Raw genomic sequence first — 23653 nt, forward strand, 5'->3', positions numbered from 1 at the left:
GGGCCATTTTGTAAACTGCCATGAGGCTATTCACTTACTAGAGGGTATTGTCAAAATTAAAATGCAATAGCTGCTGAAGTACCTCATTAACTGTTGTCACAGGTTAATTTTTATGTTACTAGCTAACACAGCTTCATAAGCAGCCCCCAAGTGTTACTACTGTTTCCCACTGATTTGATGAATGGAGGAAGACTCTGAAAAGCTACTCACATGTATAAGGTAATCCAATAATAAGGTATCACAGACAAAATTGTTATTTACCATTATAATTACATAAATTTTATGTTCAAATTGTGTATAACATCTTATTTTAGCTATAAAAATATGTGAAATTTAGAATGGCCTCGACCAATGATGCAAAAACAAACCAGATTATTCACTTTGAACCTGCCAAACATATGATAACAATAATAAATTAATCCATCATTTGCACAAATTTTAATCATTCCAGTTTTTAGATAGGACTTTTCTGCTGTTCCTTTCAGGACTTAGCAGAATAATGTAGCACTTAGGGAGAAAGATACAGCCCAGAAGCCCAGCACTTGAAGCCAGGATAGCAAATATCTCCACTGCCACCATGTACTTGCCCTTGGTGCTCAGATACGTTGGGATGAAGGAGACCCAGACACTGCAGAACACCAGCATGCTGAAGGTGATGTACTTGGCCTCATTGAAACTGTCAGGTAGATTTCTTGCTAGGAAAGCTATGATGAAGCTAATACCTGCCAAAAATCCTAGATATCCCAGAACACAGTAAAATGCAACTATTGACCCTTCATTACATTCAATTAGAATTGTTCCAGTTTCTGATCTCATATTAAGATATGGGAAGGGGGGAGCAGTACACAACCAGATGAGACAGAGAAGAGCCTGAAGAAGGGAACAGAAAAGGACTATAGAGTTTGAGAACCTGGAACCCATCCATTTACGGAGCTTGTTCCCAGGTTTGATGGCATGGAAAGCCATGACCACGGTGATGGTTTTTGCCAATACAGAGGAGAGTGAAATGGAAAAAGTGATCCCAAAGACAATCTGTCGGAGAATACAAGTCATCTTTTCAGGACGGCCAATGAATATCAAAGAACAGAGGAAGCAGAGCATGAGTGAGATGAGGAGAATGTAACTGAGGTGTCGGTTGTTGGCTTTCACTATGGGAGTGTCTTGGTAGTAAATAAAAATTCCCAGAATAACAGCAGTGATGAGAAAGAAGAAAATTATGATGAAAGTCAAAATTATTCCCAAAGGCTCTTCATAGGACAGGAAGGTTATTACTTTTGGGATGCAGGTATCTCTCTTCTGATTGGTCCATTGGTCCTCTGGGCATGCTATACAGGTATCCATATCTGAAAATGAAAAATATTGTTATATCTCACAAATAGCATCTGTTGCAGGACATACATGAATCTCTATTCTTTTATAGAAAAGGCTCCTACTTGTCATCTTCTAGGCACCTAATTATGGGCATCCTTTTATAAAATTACCCCCTAAGGGCTAAACCCTTTTCAACCACACCTCATTATTGTATAGTATTCTTGAGGCTGCATTGCATTATTAGAAAAGGTACAGAGAAAGGTGACTAAACTGTTAAGAGGATAGATCGAATCTCATTAGAGGAAAGGCTAAAGAGGTTAGGGCTCTTCAATTTGGAGAAGTAATTGCAGAGGGAAGATATGGCATAGGGTCAGTAGAACCATGAGTGGAGAGGTACAGGTAAATATAAAATGGTTGTTTACTCTCTCAAAACTACAAAGACTAGGGGACATGTCATAAAATTAATAAGTAGTACCTCTAAATTGAATAGGAAAAATATATATCTATATATATCTATATCTATATTTTTTTTCACAGTGCATGTTTTGGTTCTGAAACATTTTGCTGGAGGATGTCATAAAAGTATTTAGCTGGGTTATAAAAAGGTTTAGACAGATTCCTGGAGGAAAGTCCATAAAGTATTATTAAGGCATTGCTTATCCCTGGAAATAAGGGGGCATGGAGTTTATCTACTTTTTGAGATTCTGCTACTGTTGGAAAGAGGATTCCAGGTTAGATGGACCTTTTCTCTAACTCAGTTTGACAACTCTTATGTTCTTATGTTTGCAAATTTGGACAAAAATCCTTGATTACTCAAATAATAGAACATTTGCAGGCTTATTTTTGAAAGAGAAGGACGCCCATCTTTCGACACACATCGCAAGATGGGCGTCCTTCTCACAGGGTCGCCCAAATCGGTATAATGGAAAACCAATTTTGGGCGTCCCCAACTGCTTTCCGTTGCGGGGACGACCAAAGTTCCAGGGAGCGTTGGTGGCGTAGCGAAGGCGGGACTTGGGCGTGCTTAACACATGGGCGTCCTCGACCCATCATGGGAAAAAAAGGGCGTCCCTGATGAACACTTGGACGACTTTACCTGGTCCTTTTTCTCTTACGACCAAGCCATAAAAAGGTGCTCGAACTGACCAGATGACCACTGGAGGGAATCGGGGATGACATCCTCTTACTCATCCAGTGGTCACTAACCCCCTCCCACCCTCAAAAAATAATTTAAAAAATATGCCAGCCTCAAATATCACACCCAGCTCCATGACACCAGTATGCAGGTCCCTGGAGCAGTTTTAGTGGGTGCAGTGCACTTCAGGCAGGCGGACCCAAGCCCATCCCCTCCCTACCTGTTACTCTTGTGGTGGTAAATGTGAGCCCTCCAAAACCCACCATACCCACATGTAGGTGCCCCCCTTCACCCGTTAGGGCTATGGTAGTGGTGTACAGTTGTGGGGAGTGGGTTTTGGGGGGCTCAGCACACAAGGTAAGGGAGCTATGTACCTGGGAGCTTTTTCTGAAGTACACTGCAGTGCTCCCTAGGGTGCCCAGTTGGTGTTCTGGCATGTCAGGGGGACCAGTGCACTCTGAATGCTGGCTTCTCCCACGACCAAAGGGCTTGCATTTGGTCATTTCTGAGATGGGCATCCTTAGTTTCCATTATCGCCAAAAATCAGAAACGACCAAGTCTACGGACAACCATCTCTACGGATGACCTAAATGTTAAGATTTGGGCGTTCCCGACCGTATTATCAAAACGAAAGATGGACGCCCATCTTGTTTCGATAATACGGGTTTCCCCGCCCCTTCACCGGGACGTCCTGCTAGGAAGTCCTCAAGAAAACTTGGGCGCCCCTCATGGTGTTCTAAAGTTCTGACTAATATCAGTAGGAGTCATGAGTAAAAATACCACTTAACACTGGAAAGAACTATAGAATTATTCTGCTTCTGTCTGCTACTCATGTGCCCCATCTTTTCAAATCCAAATATTCCCATAAAGCAGCTTATACTAAAATTTCCCCATTAGCGCATGGCCATTAGAGTGGGAGCTTTAACCAACACCTATTTTCTAGATAGTTATTTTTATTGTTAACCATCTTGCTTTGCTTGTCAGTTAAAGGTGGTACATCAAGTTATAAATAAATAAGAGTTCACTGCTAATCATATGCTAATCTTTAGCTTATGGGAAAGTTATCTGGACAACACTTCTGAATATTGTAGTGCACAGGTAAGTCCAGGCTTTACCCAGAATACAGCGCAGGACCATCCCAGCAGTAACAGGATAGGGCCACAGTCCTCTTTCTGGATTTTGAGTGGAAGTATGAAGTTATGGGCTGCTGAAAATACTGGTATAATTTAGTCAGCAATACTTAATCTTATAGGAACCCCTTCTGCAAAGTTAATTAGTGTGAATATTGGACCTATAATTTATATAATACATAGCTATTTGAGTGCTAAATTAAACTAGATATTGGTGATCAATACCTTGATTTTTTTATAGCCATGGCCACCAGTATTTTAAAAATAGCAAGAAGCACCAGAAGCCTTAAAAATTGGGACACAATTTCTTTAATCATGTAACTTCAACATCAATTCTTCCCTTAGTGACCCAACAAGGGCCGTGTTTCGTGCACAGCACCTGTGTCAGCGGTCAAAATAAGACTTATGAATTCGAGTAATAGGGATCACCTTTACTCTAATTTCACTGAGAGGGGCATAATAGAAAGGGGCGCCCAAGTTTTCCTGAGGATGTCCTTACAGGACGTCCCGGCAAAGGGGCGGGGAAACCCATATTATCAAAACAAGATGGGCGCCAATCTTTTGTTTCGATAATATGGTCAGGGACACCCAAATCGAGAAATTTAGTTTGACCTTAGAGATGGTCGTCCTTAGAGATGGTCGTCCCCGATATTTGGCGATAATGGAAACCGAGGATGCCCATCTCAGAAATGATGAAATCCAAGCCCTTTGGCCATGGGAGGAGCCAGCATTCGTAATGCACTGGTCCCCCTGACATGCCAGGACACCAACCGGGCACCCTAGGGGGCACTGCAGTGGAGTTCACAAATTGCTCCCAGGTGCATAGCTCCCTTACCTTCTGTGCTGAGCCCCCCAACCCCCCCCAAACCCATTCCCCACAACTGTACACAACTACCATAGCCCTAAGGGGTGAAGGGGGGCACCTACATGTGGGTAGAGTGGGTTTCTGGTGGGTATTAAAGGGCAATAACAATGTTTCACAGTGAATATATTTCCACACCCTATACAAACATCCGAATTCACTCATACCAGCCTTTCACTGCGTCATTCACCCCAGTCTCTCCACTTATAAGGTACATCATATATAGCTACAAACCAAAACAACCCCTTAGACCCTGGAGTACACTATATCTTTGTATCTTCCACATGTACCCCAGTCTCGAATGAACAGTTTGTCTCTTTTTTCAATGTGGAATGTGAAATGAGGTGAAAGGTTGAGTGACGTATGCAACCACCGGAAGCCCTTGCCAAGCTGCGCTGCAACATCAAACCTGGTTTCATGAGGTTATCGTGGAGGCTACGGAGTTTTAGTAGCTGAAGATGCACTGCTAAGTGACATTATTTTTGGTTTGGAAAAAAAAGACAAACTGTTCATATGAGACTGGGGTACATGTGGAAGATACAAAGATATAGTGTACTCCTGGGTCTACAGGGTTGTTTTGGTTTGTAGCTATATATGATGTACCTTATAAGTGGAGAGACTGGGGTGAATGACGCAGTGAAAGGCTGGTATGAGTGAGTTCGGGTGTTTGTATAGGGTGTGGAAATATATTCACTGTGAAACATTGTTATTGTTATTTAAAATAAAGCGTTTAAAAGTAGTGAGGAGTACGAACAGTGGATTAGGTATGCAGGATTGTACTTCCAGTTAATTCACTAAATCTCCATTGAATATATACTATACAGGGTATTAAAGGGCTCACATTTACCACCACAAGTGTTAACAGGTGGAAGGGGATGGGCCTGGGTCTGCCTGCCTGAAGTGCACTGCACCCACTAAAACTGTTCCAGGGACCTGCATACTGCCGTCACAGAACTGAATGTGACATTTGAGGCTGGCATAGAGGCTGGCCAAAAATATTTTAAAAGTTTTTTTTTAGGGTGAGAGGGGGTTGGTGACCACTGGGGGAGTAAGGGGAGGTCATCCTCAATTCCCTTCGGGGGTCATCTGGTCAGTTCGGGCACCTTTTTGAGGCTTGGTCATAAGAAAAAATGGACCAGGTAAAGTTGCCCAAGTGCTCAATAGGGATGCCCTTCTTTTTTCCATTGTCGGTAGAGGACTCCCATGTGTTATGCACGTCCCAGTCCCGTCTTTGCTACGTTTCCGACACGCACCTGTGAACTTTGGTTGTTCCCGCAATGGAAAGCAGCTGAGGACGCCCAAAATTGGCTTTTGATTATGCCAATTTGGGCGACCCTGGGAGAAGGACGTCCATCTCCCGATTTGTGTCGAAAGATGGGCGCCCTGAGTGATCTAGTATATTTTATCAGCATTTAATGGGAGAATTCATCCAACTTGTCATTCTCAAAGAAGTTCCGTTGCTTCTTAGACATCACAAACTATTTGACCCCTGAGGCAGGTGCTGTGTGCCGAAACACGGCCCGTGTTGGGTCACTAAGGGAAGAACTGATGTTCAAGTTACATGATGAAATTAATTGGAGTCTTGACTTTGAAGGCTCCTGGTGCTATTTGGACTTTATTCTATACTTTGGGCCCTCTCTGTGATGTTCCTTTCACCAGTATTTTTAAACAATGCTGACTTCAAAGGCTGGATATCTGCTCAATGATGAATAACCAGTGCCCAATTGAATACCTCATTCTAAGGCTATCACTCACCAGTTTGGTTGGAGACCTCACCTTCTGAACAGGGAATACAATCATAACAGCAGATTGACGTTCCTTTCCTGGTTAATTTCCAGAATCCAGGATTGCAACCTGGGCTGCATCCAGAATGTGGAGGAGCCTGACGATTGAAAAAAATAATCTGAGATTGTAGAGATAACACTGGATTATGATTTTTCAGATGAAGTTTCACTTTTCTTTTTAAATGTGACCTGATTCCATCCTTTTAAGATTTTCTTTTGTCTCATTACCGAGTTATTCAGTAGAATACAGGGTGGGGTATGAGCACTAGTTTGATTGGAAATATAGTTAAAGATAAATTATGAAACAAGTTTAACCTAGATTCAGTTATTCAGGTTCACTGAGGAATGTATTGAGGAATGTTCTCGTGCTGGACCCCCTTATAAATAATATCTTAATTAAATAATATGATGAAATTCCTCTGTTTCTTCAATTAACTTTGAAAATTGCCTCTGCTCATGAATCTCAGACAGATAAGCTATTTGTTTAAACTTTTTGCCTTAGCAAATGGATACATTTTGACTATATAAGTCAACATCATTGCAACATCATCATCTGATCATCACAAACTACACTTCTCCTTACAATGGCTGAAATCAGGTCTCCACCATCCACGTGAGCTCTTAACATTCCATTCAAGAGGAGTAGTCGACCCTCTATCATTCTGGCAACTACTTTACAGCGATAGCTGGTCAACTCAGCCAAACTCCATTCATTTTCTCACTGCCTAGGATGAAAGATGCAGACGTGTCCTGGATGATTTAGCACCCTTGCATCTTAAAACTACATATAAGCACAAGTCTACCCCATGGTTCACACCCGAGCTAAAAGCACTGAAAATGCAGACCCGAAAACTTGAACAAGCTTGGCACAAGCTACATAATGAGAGGACACTAGAAGCATGGAAATCAAGTCATCGCAAATACAAATATGCTATTAAGCGTGTTCAATTCTGGTTGCCGCATCTCAAGAAAGATATAGTAGAATTGGAAAAGGTGCAGCAAAGGGCGACTAAAATGATAGCGGGGATGGGACGACTTCCCTATGAATAAAGACTAAGGAGGCTAGGGCTATTCAGCTTGGAGAAGAGACGGCTGAGGGGAGACATGATAGAGGTATATAAAATAATGAGTGGAGTGGAATAGGTGGATGTGAAGCATCTGTTCACGCTTTCTAAAAATACTAGGACTAAGGGGCATGCGATGAAACTACAGTATAGTAAATTTAAAACAAATCGGAGAAAAGTTTTCTTCACCCAACGTGTAATTAAACTCTGGAATTCGTTGCCGGAGAAAGTGGTGAAGGCGGTTAGCTTGGCAGAGTTTAAAAAGGGGTTGGACAGTTTCCTAAAGGACAAGTCCATAAACCGCTACTAAACGGACTTGGAAAAATCCACAATTCCAGGAATAACATGTATAGAATGTTTGTATGTTTGGGAAGCTTGCCAGGTGCCCTTGGCCTGGATTGGCCGCTGTCATGGACAGGATGCTGGGCTCGATGGACCCTTGGTCTTTTCCCAGTATGGCATTACTTATGTACTTTTCAACAAAACTTCAATCTGCAGGCAGAGATGCAAAAAGAATCCACCAACTCTTAAATACTTTCCTTGATACCAGCAAGATTTCATCTACTCAAGGTGACCTTCCATCTGCTGACAAACTGGTGAAATATTTCAATGAGAAAATACAATTGCTGCGACATTCACTACCTTGTCGCGACAATTTCATTGACGCCTTCCTTGAGGGTCTCAACTCCCCACCTGACCAATCCCCGGCTGATCGGTCCTGGTCTAACTTTATCAATCTAACAGTAGACAATGTAGCATGAGTAGTCAACAGATATTCCAAAAAGCACTGTGGTCTAGATGTATGCCCTAGCTATCTGTTGAGATCCGCACCTGCTTGCTTCATTGCCAACCTCACATCCCATTTAAATTTAATGCTCCAAAATGGTCTCTTCCCACCAGCTCATGGAAGCATCCTTCTCACACCCATTCCTAAGGACCTGAAAATAAAAGCCAAAGTCATCTCAAATTATTGCCCAGTGGCATCTATCCCATTGTTCATCAAAAGAATGGAAAGTGTGGTCAACAGTCAATTAACTGATTATTTGAATACCTACTGTATCCTGCATAGCTCACAATCGGGTTTCCATTCACAGTATAGTACAGAAACAGTATTAGTTACCCTCCTGGCAAATTTTAAACAATTAATGTCTACTGGGAATAAAGTATTACTTCAATTTGATATATCCAGTGTGTTTGACATGGTGGATCATAATCTCCTCCTTCACCTGTTGGATACATTTGGAATAGCCAGTAACATGTTTAACTGGATTAAGGGCTTTCTGTCAATGAGAACGTACCATGTCAAATCCAAATTATCATCTCTATGCCATGAAAAGCTTGCTGTAGAGTACCTCAGGGCTCCCCCATTTCCCCCACTCTTTTCAACATCATGCTGATTCCTCTTGCAAAAACCTTATCCATACTTGGCCTGAACCCATTCAGCTACGCAGATGATGTGACCATCTATATCCCTTTCAAATCCACACTAGATGAAATCTACTACTACTACTAAATCTCCAACACAATAGCTGCTAGTTTTTCCATCATGGAATCTTGGGCTACAGCGTTTCAGTTCAAACTCAATAAAGACAAAACACAATATCTCATCCTTTCTTCCCAGCATAATAAGGTTATCCCAGCTTCACTCACCACTAAGGATTTCGCGCTCCCGATCTCACCAATTCTGAAAATCCTTGGTGTCTTGTTGTACCCAACGTTGGAATGCACTGCCGAATGCCATAAAAACAACACACAATTTGGCAGCATTCCAGAAACTATTAAAGACTAACCTGTTCAGAGAGACTTATCAAAAGGACCCTTCTTAAAAAACAGGACATCAGAACTGTACCAGAATTAGTTAACATTGAATTATTCTTATTTTGGTTACTTTATCACATTGTCATTATTGAACGCTTTTCACTACCCTTATTTTCAGCACCTGAAATGTATTGATTACAGATTTTATTCTAATTTACTGTGTACTCTATATACTCTGATTGGAGCATTCTTCTGTATTTCTTATTCCAGAAATAGCGATCGCCACTACAGTATTTGTAAGCCACATTGAGCCTGCAAAGAGGTGGGAAAATGTGGGATATAAATGCAGAAAATAAATAAATAATCGCTTGCTACTGGACAGCCAAGCTAAACTCATAACAAAAAGAATCTTCCACTCCATGTGGAGATTGAGGTGTCTCAGGCAATTCCTCTCAAGGGAGCTCTTCCGAACCCTTACTCACTGGTTGGTCCTCTCTCATATTTACTACTGCAGTGGAATTTATGCTGGTTGCCAAAATTTAATTCTGAAAAAGTTACAGACTGCTCAAAACACAGCCGCAAGGCTAATATTAGGCAAATCACGCTTTGACCATGCACAGCCTCTTCGTTTTAATCTACATTGGCTACCCATTGTAGTACACTGGCTTCAAAATCTGTTCATTGACTCACAAAATAATATATGGGGAAGCCCCTGCTTACATGCTACATTTAATAGATCTACCATCCAGAAATTCCTCGGTAACTGCTCGATCCTACCATAATCTGCACTATCCAAGCTGCAAGTCTGTTAAGTATAAGCTACTTTTTTTCATTATCTTTCTCTTACATCAGCCCAAAGTCCTGGAATGTTCTATCAAGGCATCTAAAGGAGATTGACGACCACCAACTATTCAAGAAATCCTTAAAAACATTTTTATTCGAGAAAGCTTATCCTACCAACTAACACTTAATCCCCACCTACCTCAAATAGACTATACCCATTGTTACTTCAATCTAGTCATGCACCTTTGTGTAATCCTATTGTTCTTTCCCGTCTTTCTGATCTGTCGTATCATTACCCTCCTTGAATTGTAACCTTTTGTAACATTGTAAGCCACATTGTTCTTGCTCTAGTGGGAAAATGAGGGGTATAAATGTACCATAAATAAATAAACATATAAGTCAATCTGACCCTACATTGGCTGAAGAATGGGCATCTCAAAGCTGATGAAAAAAATTCTTACCAAACCAGAGGTAAAGTGGACACAACTGCATTTTGGCAATCAATCTACGACAACAATTGATCTATTCCAACTGATTCCATCAACTATCTTGCAGATTGGGAATCGAGATGTATCACCACTCTAAATGAATTAGCTTCTTTACGAAAAAAAAAAAAAAAAAAGCATTCACAAACCAAACAGGACCCCATGGTTCAATAAAAATGTGAAACAATTAAAATCTAGAACCAGACAACTTGAATGAGCCTGGAGAAAAAACAAAAATGATCAAAATCTAAATGCTTGGAAAGAATCACATAGAAAATACAAATATGAAATAAAAAAATCCAAACGGAACTACTATAATGAACAACTAGACATGAAAAAATTTACAAGCTACAGGATAAATTACTAGACACAAAACCAGTGTCCTCAACAAAATCAGGAATCCCAACAGCCGACGATCTTGCTAACTACTTCAAAGGCAAAATTGTCGATCTATGCAAAAATATGTCACAGGACTACACCAACCTTGATACCTTCCTTAATGAGCTAGACCCATGCTCAGAAGAATACCCAGCTGACCGAACTTGGACAAATTTCACCCAGATCACACAAGAAACAATAGCAGTAGCAACCAATAAGATCTCTATAGCCTACTGTCAATTGGACACCTGCCCCAATTATCTAATGAACCCCCCCACCCCCACCCCCGCTCGATTCATCACTGAATTTACTTCCCACCTCAACTTCTTGTTCCAGCATGGCATATTCCCCAAAGACAAAGGTAATATACTACTCACACCAATACCAAAAGACACCAAAAAGAAAACTACTGACCTGTGGCATCCATCCCACTTACAACCAAACTGATGGAAAGCATTGTAGCTAAACAACTTACTGAATACATCGACAATTTCTCAATCCTTCATGAATCACAGTCGGGCTTCAGATCTCTCCACAGTACAGAAATCGTCCTGGTAACTCTCCTAGCCAAGCTCAAAAAGGAAATCGCATTAGGTAAAAACATACTCCTCTTGCAATTCGACTTGTCAAGTGCATTCGATATGGTTGACCACTATATACTATTAAGAATACTCGACAAGATAGGCATAGGAAGGAATATACTCAAATGGATCAAGGGTTTCCTAACCACGAGATCTTATCAAGTAAAAGCAAACGTAAACATATCACCATCATGGAGTACCGTTTGTGGAGTACGCCAGGGTTTACCTCTCTTACCCATATTATTTAATCTGATGATGATCCCCCTTGCTCATGCCCTATACAATCATAATCTTAATCCTTTTCTGTATGCAGATGATGTCACCATTTACATGCCGTTCAACTTTAATCCAACAGAAATCACTGTTGCAATAAAGACTAGTTTAAGCTTAATGGATGCCTGGGCATCGGCATTCAAACTCAAACTCAACAAGGAAAAAACTCACTGCCTTATTTTCTCTTCTCACCACAAAACAAACCTCCCTTCATCCAACATACTCTCCCAATATCAGACAAACTGAAAATCCTTGGAATTACTACTGACACCAACCTAACCCTGGAGAGCCAAGCCTCTGCCACCACTAAGAAATGTTCCATGCAATGTGGAAACTCAAACGGATCAAACAATTCTTCCCAAGGGAAACTTTCCGTAACATAATTCAAACAATGGTACTATCACATGTTGACTACTGTAACGCCGTATATGTGGGATGCAAAGAACAGATCTTAAGGAAACTCCACACCACGCAGAACAAGGCAGCTAGACTCATTTTCGGAAAGACAAGATTCGAAAGAGCTAAACCTCTACACGAAATACTGCACTGGCTACCAATCAAAGAATGAATAGCCTTCAAAATTTTCACTCTAGTCCACAAAATAATCCATGGTCTGGCCCCAACCTATATTACCAAACTTATCGACTTACCAACTAGAAACATCATCGAATCATCAAGAATGTTTCTAAACCTGCATTACCCAAACTGTAAAGGACTAAAATACAAATCAACATATGCATCCAGCTTTTCCTACATTTGCACCCAGCTCTGGAACGCTTTACCTAGAAACATTAGAACTGTGAACACCCATCTGTACAGCTATGAATTTACAGCCTGTCTCACTGACACAGACTACTCAGTAATTACTGTGGATTCTTTTGGATTCGTATTAGATAAATGAAACCTTTATTAGAGGAGCTAAATTCTACAATGATTAAGGTATATACAATGGTTAGCTATATACACACAATGATTAGAAACCATCATAAACAATCAGTACATCACTGGTCTCTGCATCTAAGCAAAGCTAAGAGTTCTTAGAACAGGAAAAGAAGCAATACATACACTATATACATACAATCATCACTGGTCCTTACATCATCCAGGCTCTTAACATCAGCTGGGGGGCCCGGTTCACAGCGAGAGCCAGGAGCTTCTTGGACAGGAACAGACCCTCTGCACAGTACATCTACTCACAGATGAGCCCCCACTCTGCTGTGACAAGCCCTCCTTTTTATTAGGCTCTCAGCTCATGTTCAGAGCTAAGGAAAGTTACAGAATGCTTCTAAGAAAAATTACAGAATGCTTCTCTGTCTAGGTAAACAAACCATACTGTGGAAACATGGTCACATGCTCCCCAACTCCAGGTGGCCAGGCTGGAGCTGGAAAGCAAGCGCCATCCTCCCTTTCACATACCAAATTGGTTAGAGCTGTGTCTTATCTTCTGCATTCCAACTTATTTTCACACAATCAAAGTTAAACAATCATTTTTAAACAGAATTACTTCTAATCAACAATAAAGACCCCAAGTGCACTAGTCGATCAAGACAGAGATGAAAAACAATCTTTAAAATTCACTATCATTACACCATCTAAAATTCCAAAAAGACCTCAAGACTCACCTCTTCCTGAAAGCCTACCTAGCAGACCCGAACTAATTCATGAACAATGCATCACATCTTTCGATCTAAGAAATGAACAATACCCCTTCCACATAATCCTATTACTTCAAACTGTATGAATTTTATCACTCCAGTTATAATTAAGTGTACTTCTACCCTTATCCTACTCTGTATTGCTCACTAGAAGCTGTAGTCACATCCCCGGAGACTTATCAGCCTCATTGGGATTACTTCTGTCTATATGCTACTATATATTCGTTCCAGAGTTGTATTCTCTTTTCCAGAACCTTATCAGCTTCCTTGCACCTACTGTTACTCTATTTTCCACTCTGTATATATTCCCGGAGTTGGTACTCTCCTCTCTGGAACCTGTAAGCCACATTGAGCCTACTGCTATGTGGGAAAATGTGGGATACAAATGTAATAAATAAATAAACATATAGCCAAAATGTATCTGGATATCAGAAGAAGGGAGCAAGGTTGTTCCAGAGGAAGGCGTAATGCCTAAGCCAAACATTAGGCATGGAATGGGTTATTCTTTAACACTGTGTTCTGACCTGGTTTTACAGCCTGTCTCACTGACAAAGCACTAACACATACTCAACAATTACTGTGGATTCTTTTGGATTTGTATTAGGTAAATGAGACTTATTAGAGGCTCATTATTGTCTAAGATATACAATGATTAAGATATATACATAATGATTAAGCTATATAACTGAAAAGAAACAATACCCATCTATAGTTAAAAAGAAACAATCTGTCACAGTCTGTCACAAAGTCAGGAGTCGTGAGCCCTTGGGCCATTGCCAGTGAGCGGCAGCAGTAGGTGAACCACCTAACAGGAAGCGAGGCTGAACACAGACAGGCTGGTACAAACAAGACCGGAACTAGCAGGATGGGGATTGAAGCTGTAGATGAGCAGGACTGAAAAAGCAGGACTGGATTCTGGAACAGCCTTGGCTAGGCTGGAACCAGATGCTGGAACGGACTTGGCTTGGCTGGAAGCGGGTGCAGGAACAGACTTGGCTTGGCTGGAAACAGATGCTGGAACAGACTTGGCTTGGCTGGAAGCGGGTGCAGGAATGGACTTGGCTTGGCTGGAATCAGATGCTGGAGCGGACTTGGCTTGGCTGGAAGCGGATGCAGGAACATACTTGGCTTGGCTTGGCTGGAACCAGATGCTGGAACTGGCTTGGCTGGAAGCGGATGCAGGAATGGACTTGGCTTGGCTAGAACCGGATGCTGGACTCTGAAACAGGATTCAGGATTCTCACACAAACAGGATTCAAGATTGGTGAGCCCTTGGACCAAAACCGGAGCTTTGGCAGACAAAACACCTGGGCTGGCACAGGCAGGAATCAGAACAGACTGGACTAACAGACGCAACAAGGCAAGACAGAAGTAACTAAACAGAATGGACAACACGAGAACTGGAGCCAGACAAGGCAGAGAAAAGAAGGCAAAGGGCCAGAACTGGAACCCAGACAGGACAAGGCAAGACTCGGAAACTGGGGCTGGGACCCAGAAATGAAAGACAAGGCAAACACAGAAGTAGGTTAAAACTGGGTCCAGAAAAGGGCAAGACAAGGACTGGATCCGGACAGGACTGGACTGAAAGCTTGCTGGGCAGAGACGAGCAGGAAGGGAACTGAAGCTAAAGACAACCAGGGCAGACACAAGCAGGAAGGGAACTGAAGCTAAAGATAACCAGGGCAGAGTCAAGCAGGGTCAGAACCAAGCTGAAGGCTTGCAAGGCAGAGACAAGCAGGAAGGGAACTGAAGCTAAAGACAACCAGGGCAGACACAAGCAGGATAAGACAAGCTGAAAGCTTACAAGACAATAACTGGAAGGCAGGAACAGCAACAAACACCCTATGCTCCTCCCATGGCCACACCCACTTTTGAAATCCACAGGGTAGAATTTATGTGGACTACTTTATAGAATACGCTTAGATAGTAGTACATGTAAATTCAAATTAGTGCAAATTATTGGTTCTTAACATTCAATTATTGTTGCTGATTTGCTTGTGAACCATTTGAGTTGCACGTGCAAATCAGAAAACTCCCACATTTGCACACTCATCTCTAATCACACTATATAGAATTTGCAGGAATACTCATTGGACTACTAAATAACAGTGACCATGTTTAGAAATTGAAAGGCTATGCTTCAGAGGGTTTTACGGCCATATTTTTGGAGTCAGGATCCTAAATTGACCCCTTAAAAAATAATGATTTTATTTATTTATTTATGGTATTCATATGGTTACAAGAGCACAGTGCATAGGGTTGATATATGACATATAAAACATATGAGACAGCATCTTCCTGGTAAAATACGTGTGCTTAATTCTGAAGAAGGAGCTTTTGACTACTTTCTTAGAAATATCTTCAGATAATATTACTACTTGGTTACTTTTTTTTTTGCATAGAAGGATAAAATTAAGGTTTTGAAAACTTTAAGAGAAAAGATATATCCTTTTATGGTTAAAAGGTTTTAATGTTTTCTGAGGTGGCTAGGGCTACGCAGCTCAGGAGGAAATTATTTCTTCGGTTGAAATCAAAAGTTCTCAAGTGGGTGGAACCTTTGTTCCATTGTACAAGTTTAATTTTCTGGCAAGGCAATCAATATACCTTTTTTGACCCTCTCCATTTGGAGAATTTTTTGAGTGATAATGTTCCCTTTTAAGATGATTTCTTTGTGTGTAAGAGTAGGATATAGGTCTAGCCTTGATCATGACTGAATAGATAGGGATGGGCTGGAGTGTAAATGTTAAGGGGCTTCAACGTTAGCAGCAGAACTTAGTACTGGACAAACTTTTACGGTCTGTGCCCTGAGAATGGCAAGGACAAATCAAACTCAGATATACATACCGTGTAAAATGAGTTTATCTTGTTGGGCAGACTGGATGGACCGTGCAGGTCTTTATTTTTTTTTGTTACATGTGTACCCTGCACTTTCCCACTCATGGCAGGCTCAATGTGGCTTACATATACAGGTATTTATTTGTACCTGGGGCAATGGAGGGTTAAGTGACTTGTCCAAAGTCACAAGGAGCTGCCTGTGCCTGAAGTGGGAATTGAACTCAGTTCCCCAGGCCCAGCGTCCACCACCCTAACCACTAGGCCACTTCTCCACTCGTGGAGTATCTGCTGTCATTCACTATGTTACTATAATGTGATGGATTTTTTAGCTGCATATTTGAAATAAATCAAATTTTTCCTGTTATATTTTTGATAATGTTTTTAGATTTTACCTTGATTTGGCCTACATGCACTAGTTTGATTAAGATTTTTTTTTCCTTCATAATTTGTTGGTTAATTTTCTTATAAAGTGCTATTTTTATCTTTTGTGTTCCTAATGTAATGCGATTAATAATTCCAATTAAAAAAAGACAAAGACTGCATAAAAGAAAAAAATATATATCCTAGACAAGAGGTAAATGAGATACATAAAGAAAACCAATAGATAATAACTACTGGCTGCCCTAGGTTCCTAATCCTGATAATGGAGAAGAGTGAACTATATAACTTGAGAAGGCCTGGTTAAAGTTAGGAGCTGAAATTATGGGGGTCTTGGGGGTGAATTTAAGATGGAGAAAAAAATATAGGAGCATAGTATTGAATTTCACCACAAAGTATCCAACCTGAGGGCAAAAATCTAGTTAAATTAATAGTGGTGAAAATTTAGGAACCTAGGAGATCAAGATTAAGATAATGCATACAGTTGATGTTGTTTCATGCCTTGGCCTGTGCCATCAGTAAAGGAGACTAATAGTACCTTGGGATCACTTTAGAGTACTCCCTCAAAACTAAAGTCATGTAACAACCTGATCTGTCTCATGATGCATTGCTGTCATGCGTTATTTTATTATGTATGTAATTATATTCCTCACTTTGAATTTTATGATAATGTGGGTTATAATTACATTTGTTGTTATTATTATTATTATTATCTCAAAATTGGCAATGGTAAACTAAGGTGCATTGTTGAAGACCTTGAGAATGCGCGCTCTCTGCTGGAGTTCTGGGCCCAATCTGTATATGTGCGTTTGGAAGATATAATGCTGATTTCTATTTGGTTTGATAGTCATTTCCTACCATTGGAGAACCACAGCTAGTTTACTCTCTCATATTCAAAAAATCCCAGAGCTCCCACTTCACCATGACATTTACAAGACACCTGTTGTTGAGAAATCCAATCTGGGTTTAACTTCCAGTGCCACACCTGATTGTAGGCAGTCTGTGGTGCAAGATATTGTTGACCACAAACACACCAAACTCTGGGCTTGTACAAGATCCAGCAAGTTGACAACTTTAAAAGACATTTGTAGTCATGGTTATACCAATTTCAGTCATGCTGTGGTCAGTACGCATTCAAAGAATAACAGTGGGGCTTCAGAGGTGATCACCAATGCCCCTGTGGCATCTATTAGTCAACAGAACACATCATCAATGTAGTTTCTATCTTACATCTGACCTGGCTGAACAAGTCCTCCAACACAATTGCCTTCTCATTGAGGGTGAAGCCATTCCCTGATGAAGCATGAGGGTTATAACTTCCAACAATTTCATGACTTCGTGTCCCATCAGGTAGATAGACTGTGCTTATGATATCATATCCAATGGCAAGATCACCATTCTCATCAAAAAAGAATTCCTCACCCAGAACACTCTTAAAATGAAGGTTCTTCAGATAATGATGAAGCTAATGGAAAGCAAAACATTTTTATTAGTTCACTGCAGGTTTATACTCCTAATGCCAAGCATTTGCAATTTGCTCCTTATTGTAGGGATGGGCTTTCATTTCAAATCAACATCATATAAAGGATATTATCTGTAAAATTATTCCAGGCACATGTACATGGTTATCTTTCTCTCTATTTATCTCTATCTATTTGGGATCTTGCCATGTACTTGTAACCTGGATTGGCCACTGTTGGAAACAGGATGCTGGGCTTGATGGACCTTTGGTCTGTCCTAGTATGGCAATACTTATGTACTTATGTATATTTATAGCTATAACTATATCAATGTCTATATATATAAAACATATATATGTATGTGCTTTATTAAGATCGAGTTTTAGGTGAAAAACAGAGTACACAGCTTATTACATGTAACTGACCAAAAATATTCATTGTAAAGCATTTTAAGTGTGGGCCAACACTTTATAAGACCAGAACACTGCACCAGTGATTTCACAGTAAGAATACTGAAAGGTAATTTTAAAACAATACAGGAACGTAACACCTTTGAAATAAGAATGATTGAATATTTTAACACCCAACAGACAGGACTCAATAAGGATCTGGGTTTTCTAACCCATTATAAACCATAAAGCTGTATTTCTCTGTTTATCTTTCTGTTTATTACCCTCCTCTCACCTACCAACACCCATCCTGTTGGAATAACAATTAAATGCTTTGATGTCCCCATGCATACCCCCACCCTCCCACTCTGGCAGACTGTCAAGTAATGCTTTGATGTTCCCCTCATATATACTACCTGCTACCACATTTGCTTATTTCCGATCTGACGAAGAAGGGCAACCTTCGAAAGCTAATCAAGAAATGTATTAAGTTATGTCCAATAAAAAAGGTATCATCTTATTTTCTTTTCCATGTTTTATTTTGTTTGATTTCTATTGATAACATGGCAAAAAAAATAATCCCCCAAGATATTGAGCTGGCGATGGTCATCGTTTTTTTTAGGTGCTAAAGGTCACCAGCTAGATTAGCTCCTTATATTCAGTGTTGAGCCATTTCCAAGCACCAGAACTAAATATTGAGGGCTAATTTCTGTGGGGCTGGCCAGCAGAGCTTATATAAGTCACAGACGATAATCAGCTGGGGTCCATATAAGACAGTTTTGCGGGCCCCAGATGACCATGAAGCTGCCCACCGTCTTCCCTCTCCCTCCCCAAACCCACTGCAATTTGAAGCCTCCAACCCTCCCAAACATTTCTTCAACACCCCCCCAGGTCTGGATATGTCCCCATGGGCCTACCTGTATCCCTGCCACAATGGCTGCCACAACCTCTCACAGCAGCTCATAGTGGGAGGGAAGGTACTACTAATAGGTGACTTTAATATGCTAGACTTCAATTGGAGTGTCCCTGCTGTGAGGTCGTCTAGAAGCAAAGGGATCTTAGATTCTCTACAGAAGGAATTGTTGTAGCAGTGGGTGACAGAACCGATGCAGGATGGAGCAATTCTAGAACTGGTGCTTACAAACGGGGAGAATGATACCGATGTTACAGTGGGAGATTATTTGGCATCTAGTGATCACCGGATGGTGTGGTTTATTATTAACACGCAGGAAGTACATAAGTACATAAGTAATGCCATACTGGGAAAAGACCAAGGGTCCATCGAGCCCAGCATCTTGTCCACGACAGCGGCCAATCCAGGCCAAGGGCACCTGGCAAGCTTCCCAAACGTACAAACATTCTATACATGTTATTCCTGGGATTTTGGATTTTTCCAAGTCCGTTTAGTAGCGGTTTATGGACTTGTCCTTTAGGAAACCGTCCAACCCCTTTTTAAACTCTGCTAAGCTAACCGCCTTCACCACATTTTCCGGCAATGAATTCCAGAGTTTAATTACACGTTGGGTGAAGAAAAATTTTCTCCGATTTGTTTTAAATTTACTACACTGTAGTTTAATCGCATGCCCCCTAGTCCTAGTATTTTTGGAAAGCGTGAACAGACGCTTCACATCCACCTGTTCCACTCCACTCATTATTTTATATACCTCTATCATGTCTCCCCTCAGCCGTCTCTTCTCCAAACTGAATAGCCCTAGCCTCCTTAGTCTTTCTTCATAGGGAAGTCGTCCCATCCCCGCTATCATTTTAGTCGCCCTTCGCTGCACCTTTTCCAATTCTACTATATCTTTCTTGAGATGCGGCGACCAGAGTTGAGCACAATACTCAAGGTGCGGTCGCACCATGGAGCGATACAACGGCATTATAACATCCTCATACCTGTTTTCCATACCTTTCCCTAATAATACCCAATATTCTATTCGCTTTCCTAGCCACAGCAGCACACTGAGCAGAAGGTTTCAGTGTGTTATCGACGACGACACCCAGATCCCTTTCTTGGTCCGTAACTCCTAACGTGGAACCTTGCATGACGTAGCTATAATTCGGGTTCTTTTTTCCCACATGCATCACCTTGCACTTGCTCACATTAAACATCATCTGCTATTTAGCCGCCCAGTCTCCCAGTCTCGTAAGGTCCTCTTGTAATTTTTCACAATCCTGTCGCGAGTTAACGACTTTGAATAACTTTGTGTCATCAGCAAATTTAATTACCTCACTAGTTACTCCCATCTCTAAATCATTTATAAATATATTAAAAAGCAGCGGTCCTAGCACAGACCCCTGAGGAACCCCACTAACTACCCTTCGCCAATGTGAATACTGCCCATTTAACCCCACTCTCTGTTTCCTATCCTTCAACCAGTTTTTAATCCACAATAGGTCATTTCCTCCTATTCCATGACCCTCCAAGAGAAGGCTTATTTGAGATTGAAGGCCCTAGATTTCAAAAGAACTAACTTTACTGAAATGGGAGAATGTCTCAGGTGTTAGTTGGATGGGAACAGTTGAAGGTAGTAGAACAGCAGTGGGCGAAACTGAAAGGCAACAAACGTCTAAAGGCAACAAATTTTTATGTTAGAAAATTACATAAGAGGAAAAGAAGGCTGCTCTGGTTCTCAAATGTAGTAGCTGAAAAGGTTAAGGAAAAAAAGGTTAGCCTTTATACATTGTAAGATGACTCAGAAAGAGGAAGACAAAAATACATAGAAAAGCTCAGAGAAGATGGAAAAGCTATCAGGAAAGCAAAGAGGCAAATGGAGGAAAAGTTAGCGAATATGGTAAAATTGGGGGACAAGACATTTTTTAGATATGTAAGCGACAGGAGGAATTGCCGCAATAGCATTGTGAGGCTCAATGCTGAGGGGGAGGAATATGAACAAAACTGATAAGGGTAAAGCAGAACTGCTAAACAAATATTTCTGTTCAGTGTTCATGGATGAAAGGCTGGGGTGGGACCACAGAAGACAAATGCCACTGCATACATTTACATGCAACCTATCTGCTTAAGAATTAATTCTATAAACTGCACTGAAATTTAGTCACAGCTTATAGAATACCATTTTTTTGGTGACAATTTTTTAGGTGCCATTTATAGACTTCCCCCCCTAACCCCCGGATTTATATAGTGTGCCTAGAGATCTGTGCCGAAATCCAAATGTAGTCTATAACAGCACACAACTTAATTGGCTTAACAGGATAATCAGTATTGATTGATGGAGTGGAGGAATGGCCTAGTGGTTAGGGTGGTGGACTTTGGTCCTGGGGAACTGAGGAACTGAGTTCGATTCCCGGCACAGGGAGCTCCTTGTGATTCTGGGCAAGTCACTTAACCCTCCATTGCCCCATGTAAGCTGCATTGAGCCTGCCATGAGTGGGAAAGCGCGGGGTACAAATGTAATAAAATAAATTGAGAGCAGCTGTTAACAAACAATAATGAACACTAATTGGCAATAGTTAGAATTTGCATGCACAACCAGGGCCGCTGAGAGGGGGGGGACAAAATTCCTCGGGCCTGGGCTTCCAGGGGGGGACCCGGCGCCACCCGCCCTCCGTCGCTCCCTGGCATTGAATTTAAGCGCCTCACCTTCGAAAGCGCAGCAAGCAGCGGCAGATCACTCCTTCCTTCCGTGTCCCGCCCTCGCCTGACATAACTTCTGCGAGGGCGGGACACAGAAGGAAGGAGTGGTCTCCCGCTGCTTGCTGCGCTTTCGAAGGTGAGGCACTTAAGGTCAGTGCAGAGGGCCCAGGGGTGGAGAAAGGGCCTGGTGGCGGGTGGAGGGGGCGGCCTTGTCCCGGGCCTGGCCCAGTCTCTCGGCAGCCCTGTGCACAACTCACTAAGCACATTCTGTAATGCAGTATGCCTAACACATGCAGGCAAAAAAGTACATGGCTATGGGCGGGGGACATGGGCATTTCATGGGTGTCACAGGGAACACAGCGAAGATGACACAAGAAAATAGTCTTGAGATGATGTAAAACAAAGCCAAGTTTATTGTGGAACTCAGGAGTTTTTTGTATTCTCAAGGAAATTCCATGGAAGAAAACTGTGTCAATCTGCTATCTGATAAACACTTGTATATGGAACTCAATGTTGGGAACATTACATTGTGAGGAATCGCCTCTTCAAAACGTTTTACGTAGTTTTCCCAACACTGAATTCCATACACAAATGCTTATCTGACAGCAGATTGACAGATACAGTTTTCTTCCATGGAATTTCCTTGAGAATACAAAAGACTCCTGAGGCAGGCCGATTGGCCAAAACAAAGCCATATCGAGTCTCTTTGATCCATTTGGACTTTTCTGTGCATATTGAGTTACACAATAAACTTGGATATTTTGACATCATCTCAAGACCATTTTCTTGTGTCATCTTCACTGTATTCCCCTTGATTTTGAGTTTGTGAAGAGTGGTTCTTCGGTGTTTACATCAACTTCAAAGGATATTCCAAAATGTATGCGCATAGTTATAGAATATGGCGCAGTGTGCCTAAATCTATGCACCGGGATTTACACCATGTTTTTGCTGGTGTAAATGGAGGCATGTAGGTTTAGGCACTGAGATATCAACTAAGCACATTCTAAATACCATGCCTAAATCTAGGCACCGCTTATGTAATACGCTTAGTCGGCATTGATTTCTGCGCTGATATTTTAGGCAACATACAGTATATAGAATCTCTCCCTAAATGTCTGGGTATGCGGGGGCCAGTCAGCACTTAACCTGTTAATAGATGATGTTCAGCCTTAAGGGGGAGATTCGATACATGGCGCCTAAAAACTCAGCACTGAAATCAGTGCTAAGTGTATTCTATAATTGGGTCATGGACTTAGGTGCCATAAATTTATGCAGCAGCCATTTGCACCAACAAAAAAGTATTGCAAATCCAGCTCCTAAATTTACACGGGGAGCAAAATTATTCTGTAATTACACACATAACTCAAAACCATACCATCAATCCAACCCTAAATTGCAAGACGACCTTACGAGACTGGGAGATTGGGCATCCAAGTGGCAGATGATGTTTAATGTGAGCAAGTACAAAGTGATGCATGTGGGAAAGAAGAACCCGAACTATAGCTACATGATGCAAGGTTCCACGTTAGGAGTCACCGGCCAGGAAAAGGATCTAGGAGTCATTGTTAATGATACTTTGAAACCGTCTGCTCAATGTGCTGCAGTGGCAAAGAAAGTAAATAGAATAGATATTATTAGGAAAGGAATGGAAAATAAAAACGAGGATGTTATAATGCTTTTGTATCGCTCCATGGTGCGACCGCACCTGGAATACTGTGCGCAATTCTGTTCACCGCATCTCAAAAAAGATATAGTGGAATTAGAAAAGGTACAGAGAAGAGCAATGAAAATGATAAA

General features: G+C 41.3%; 1 protein-coding gene across 1 annotated transcript in view; it reads right to left on the reverse strand.

The window, feature by feature from the left end:
- Positions 1-438: 438 nt before the first annotated feature.
- The window catches only part of LOC115464743 (vomeronasal type-2 receptor 26-like), a 36126-nt gene continuing 12911 nt past the window's right edge, over positions 439-23653 (reverse strand). Inside the window, exons 2-4 of the mRNA XM_030195098.1 lie at positions 17650-17877; positions 6194-6320; positions 439-1343 (exon numbers count right to left, since the gene is read on the reverse strand). Of these exons, the coding sequence (XP_030050958.1) occupies positions 439-1343; positions 6194-6320; positions 17650-17877 (1260 nt within the window). The remainder of the gene's footprint in view (positions 1344-6193; positions 6321-17649; positions 17878-23653) is intronic.

Source organism: Microcaecilia unicolor, chromosome 3, assembly GCF_901765095.1.
Source record: "Microcaecilia unicolor chromosome 3, aMicUni1.1, whole genome shotgun sequence".
NCBI classification, from domain to species: domain Eukaryota; kingdom Metazoa; phylum Chordata; class Amphibia; order Gymnophiona; family Siphonopidae; genus Microcaecilia; species Microcaecilia unicolor.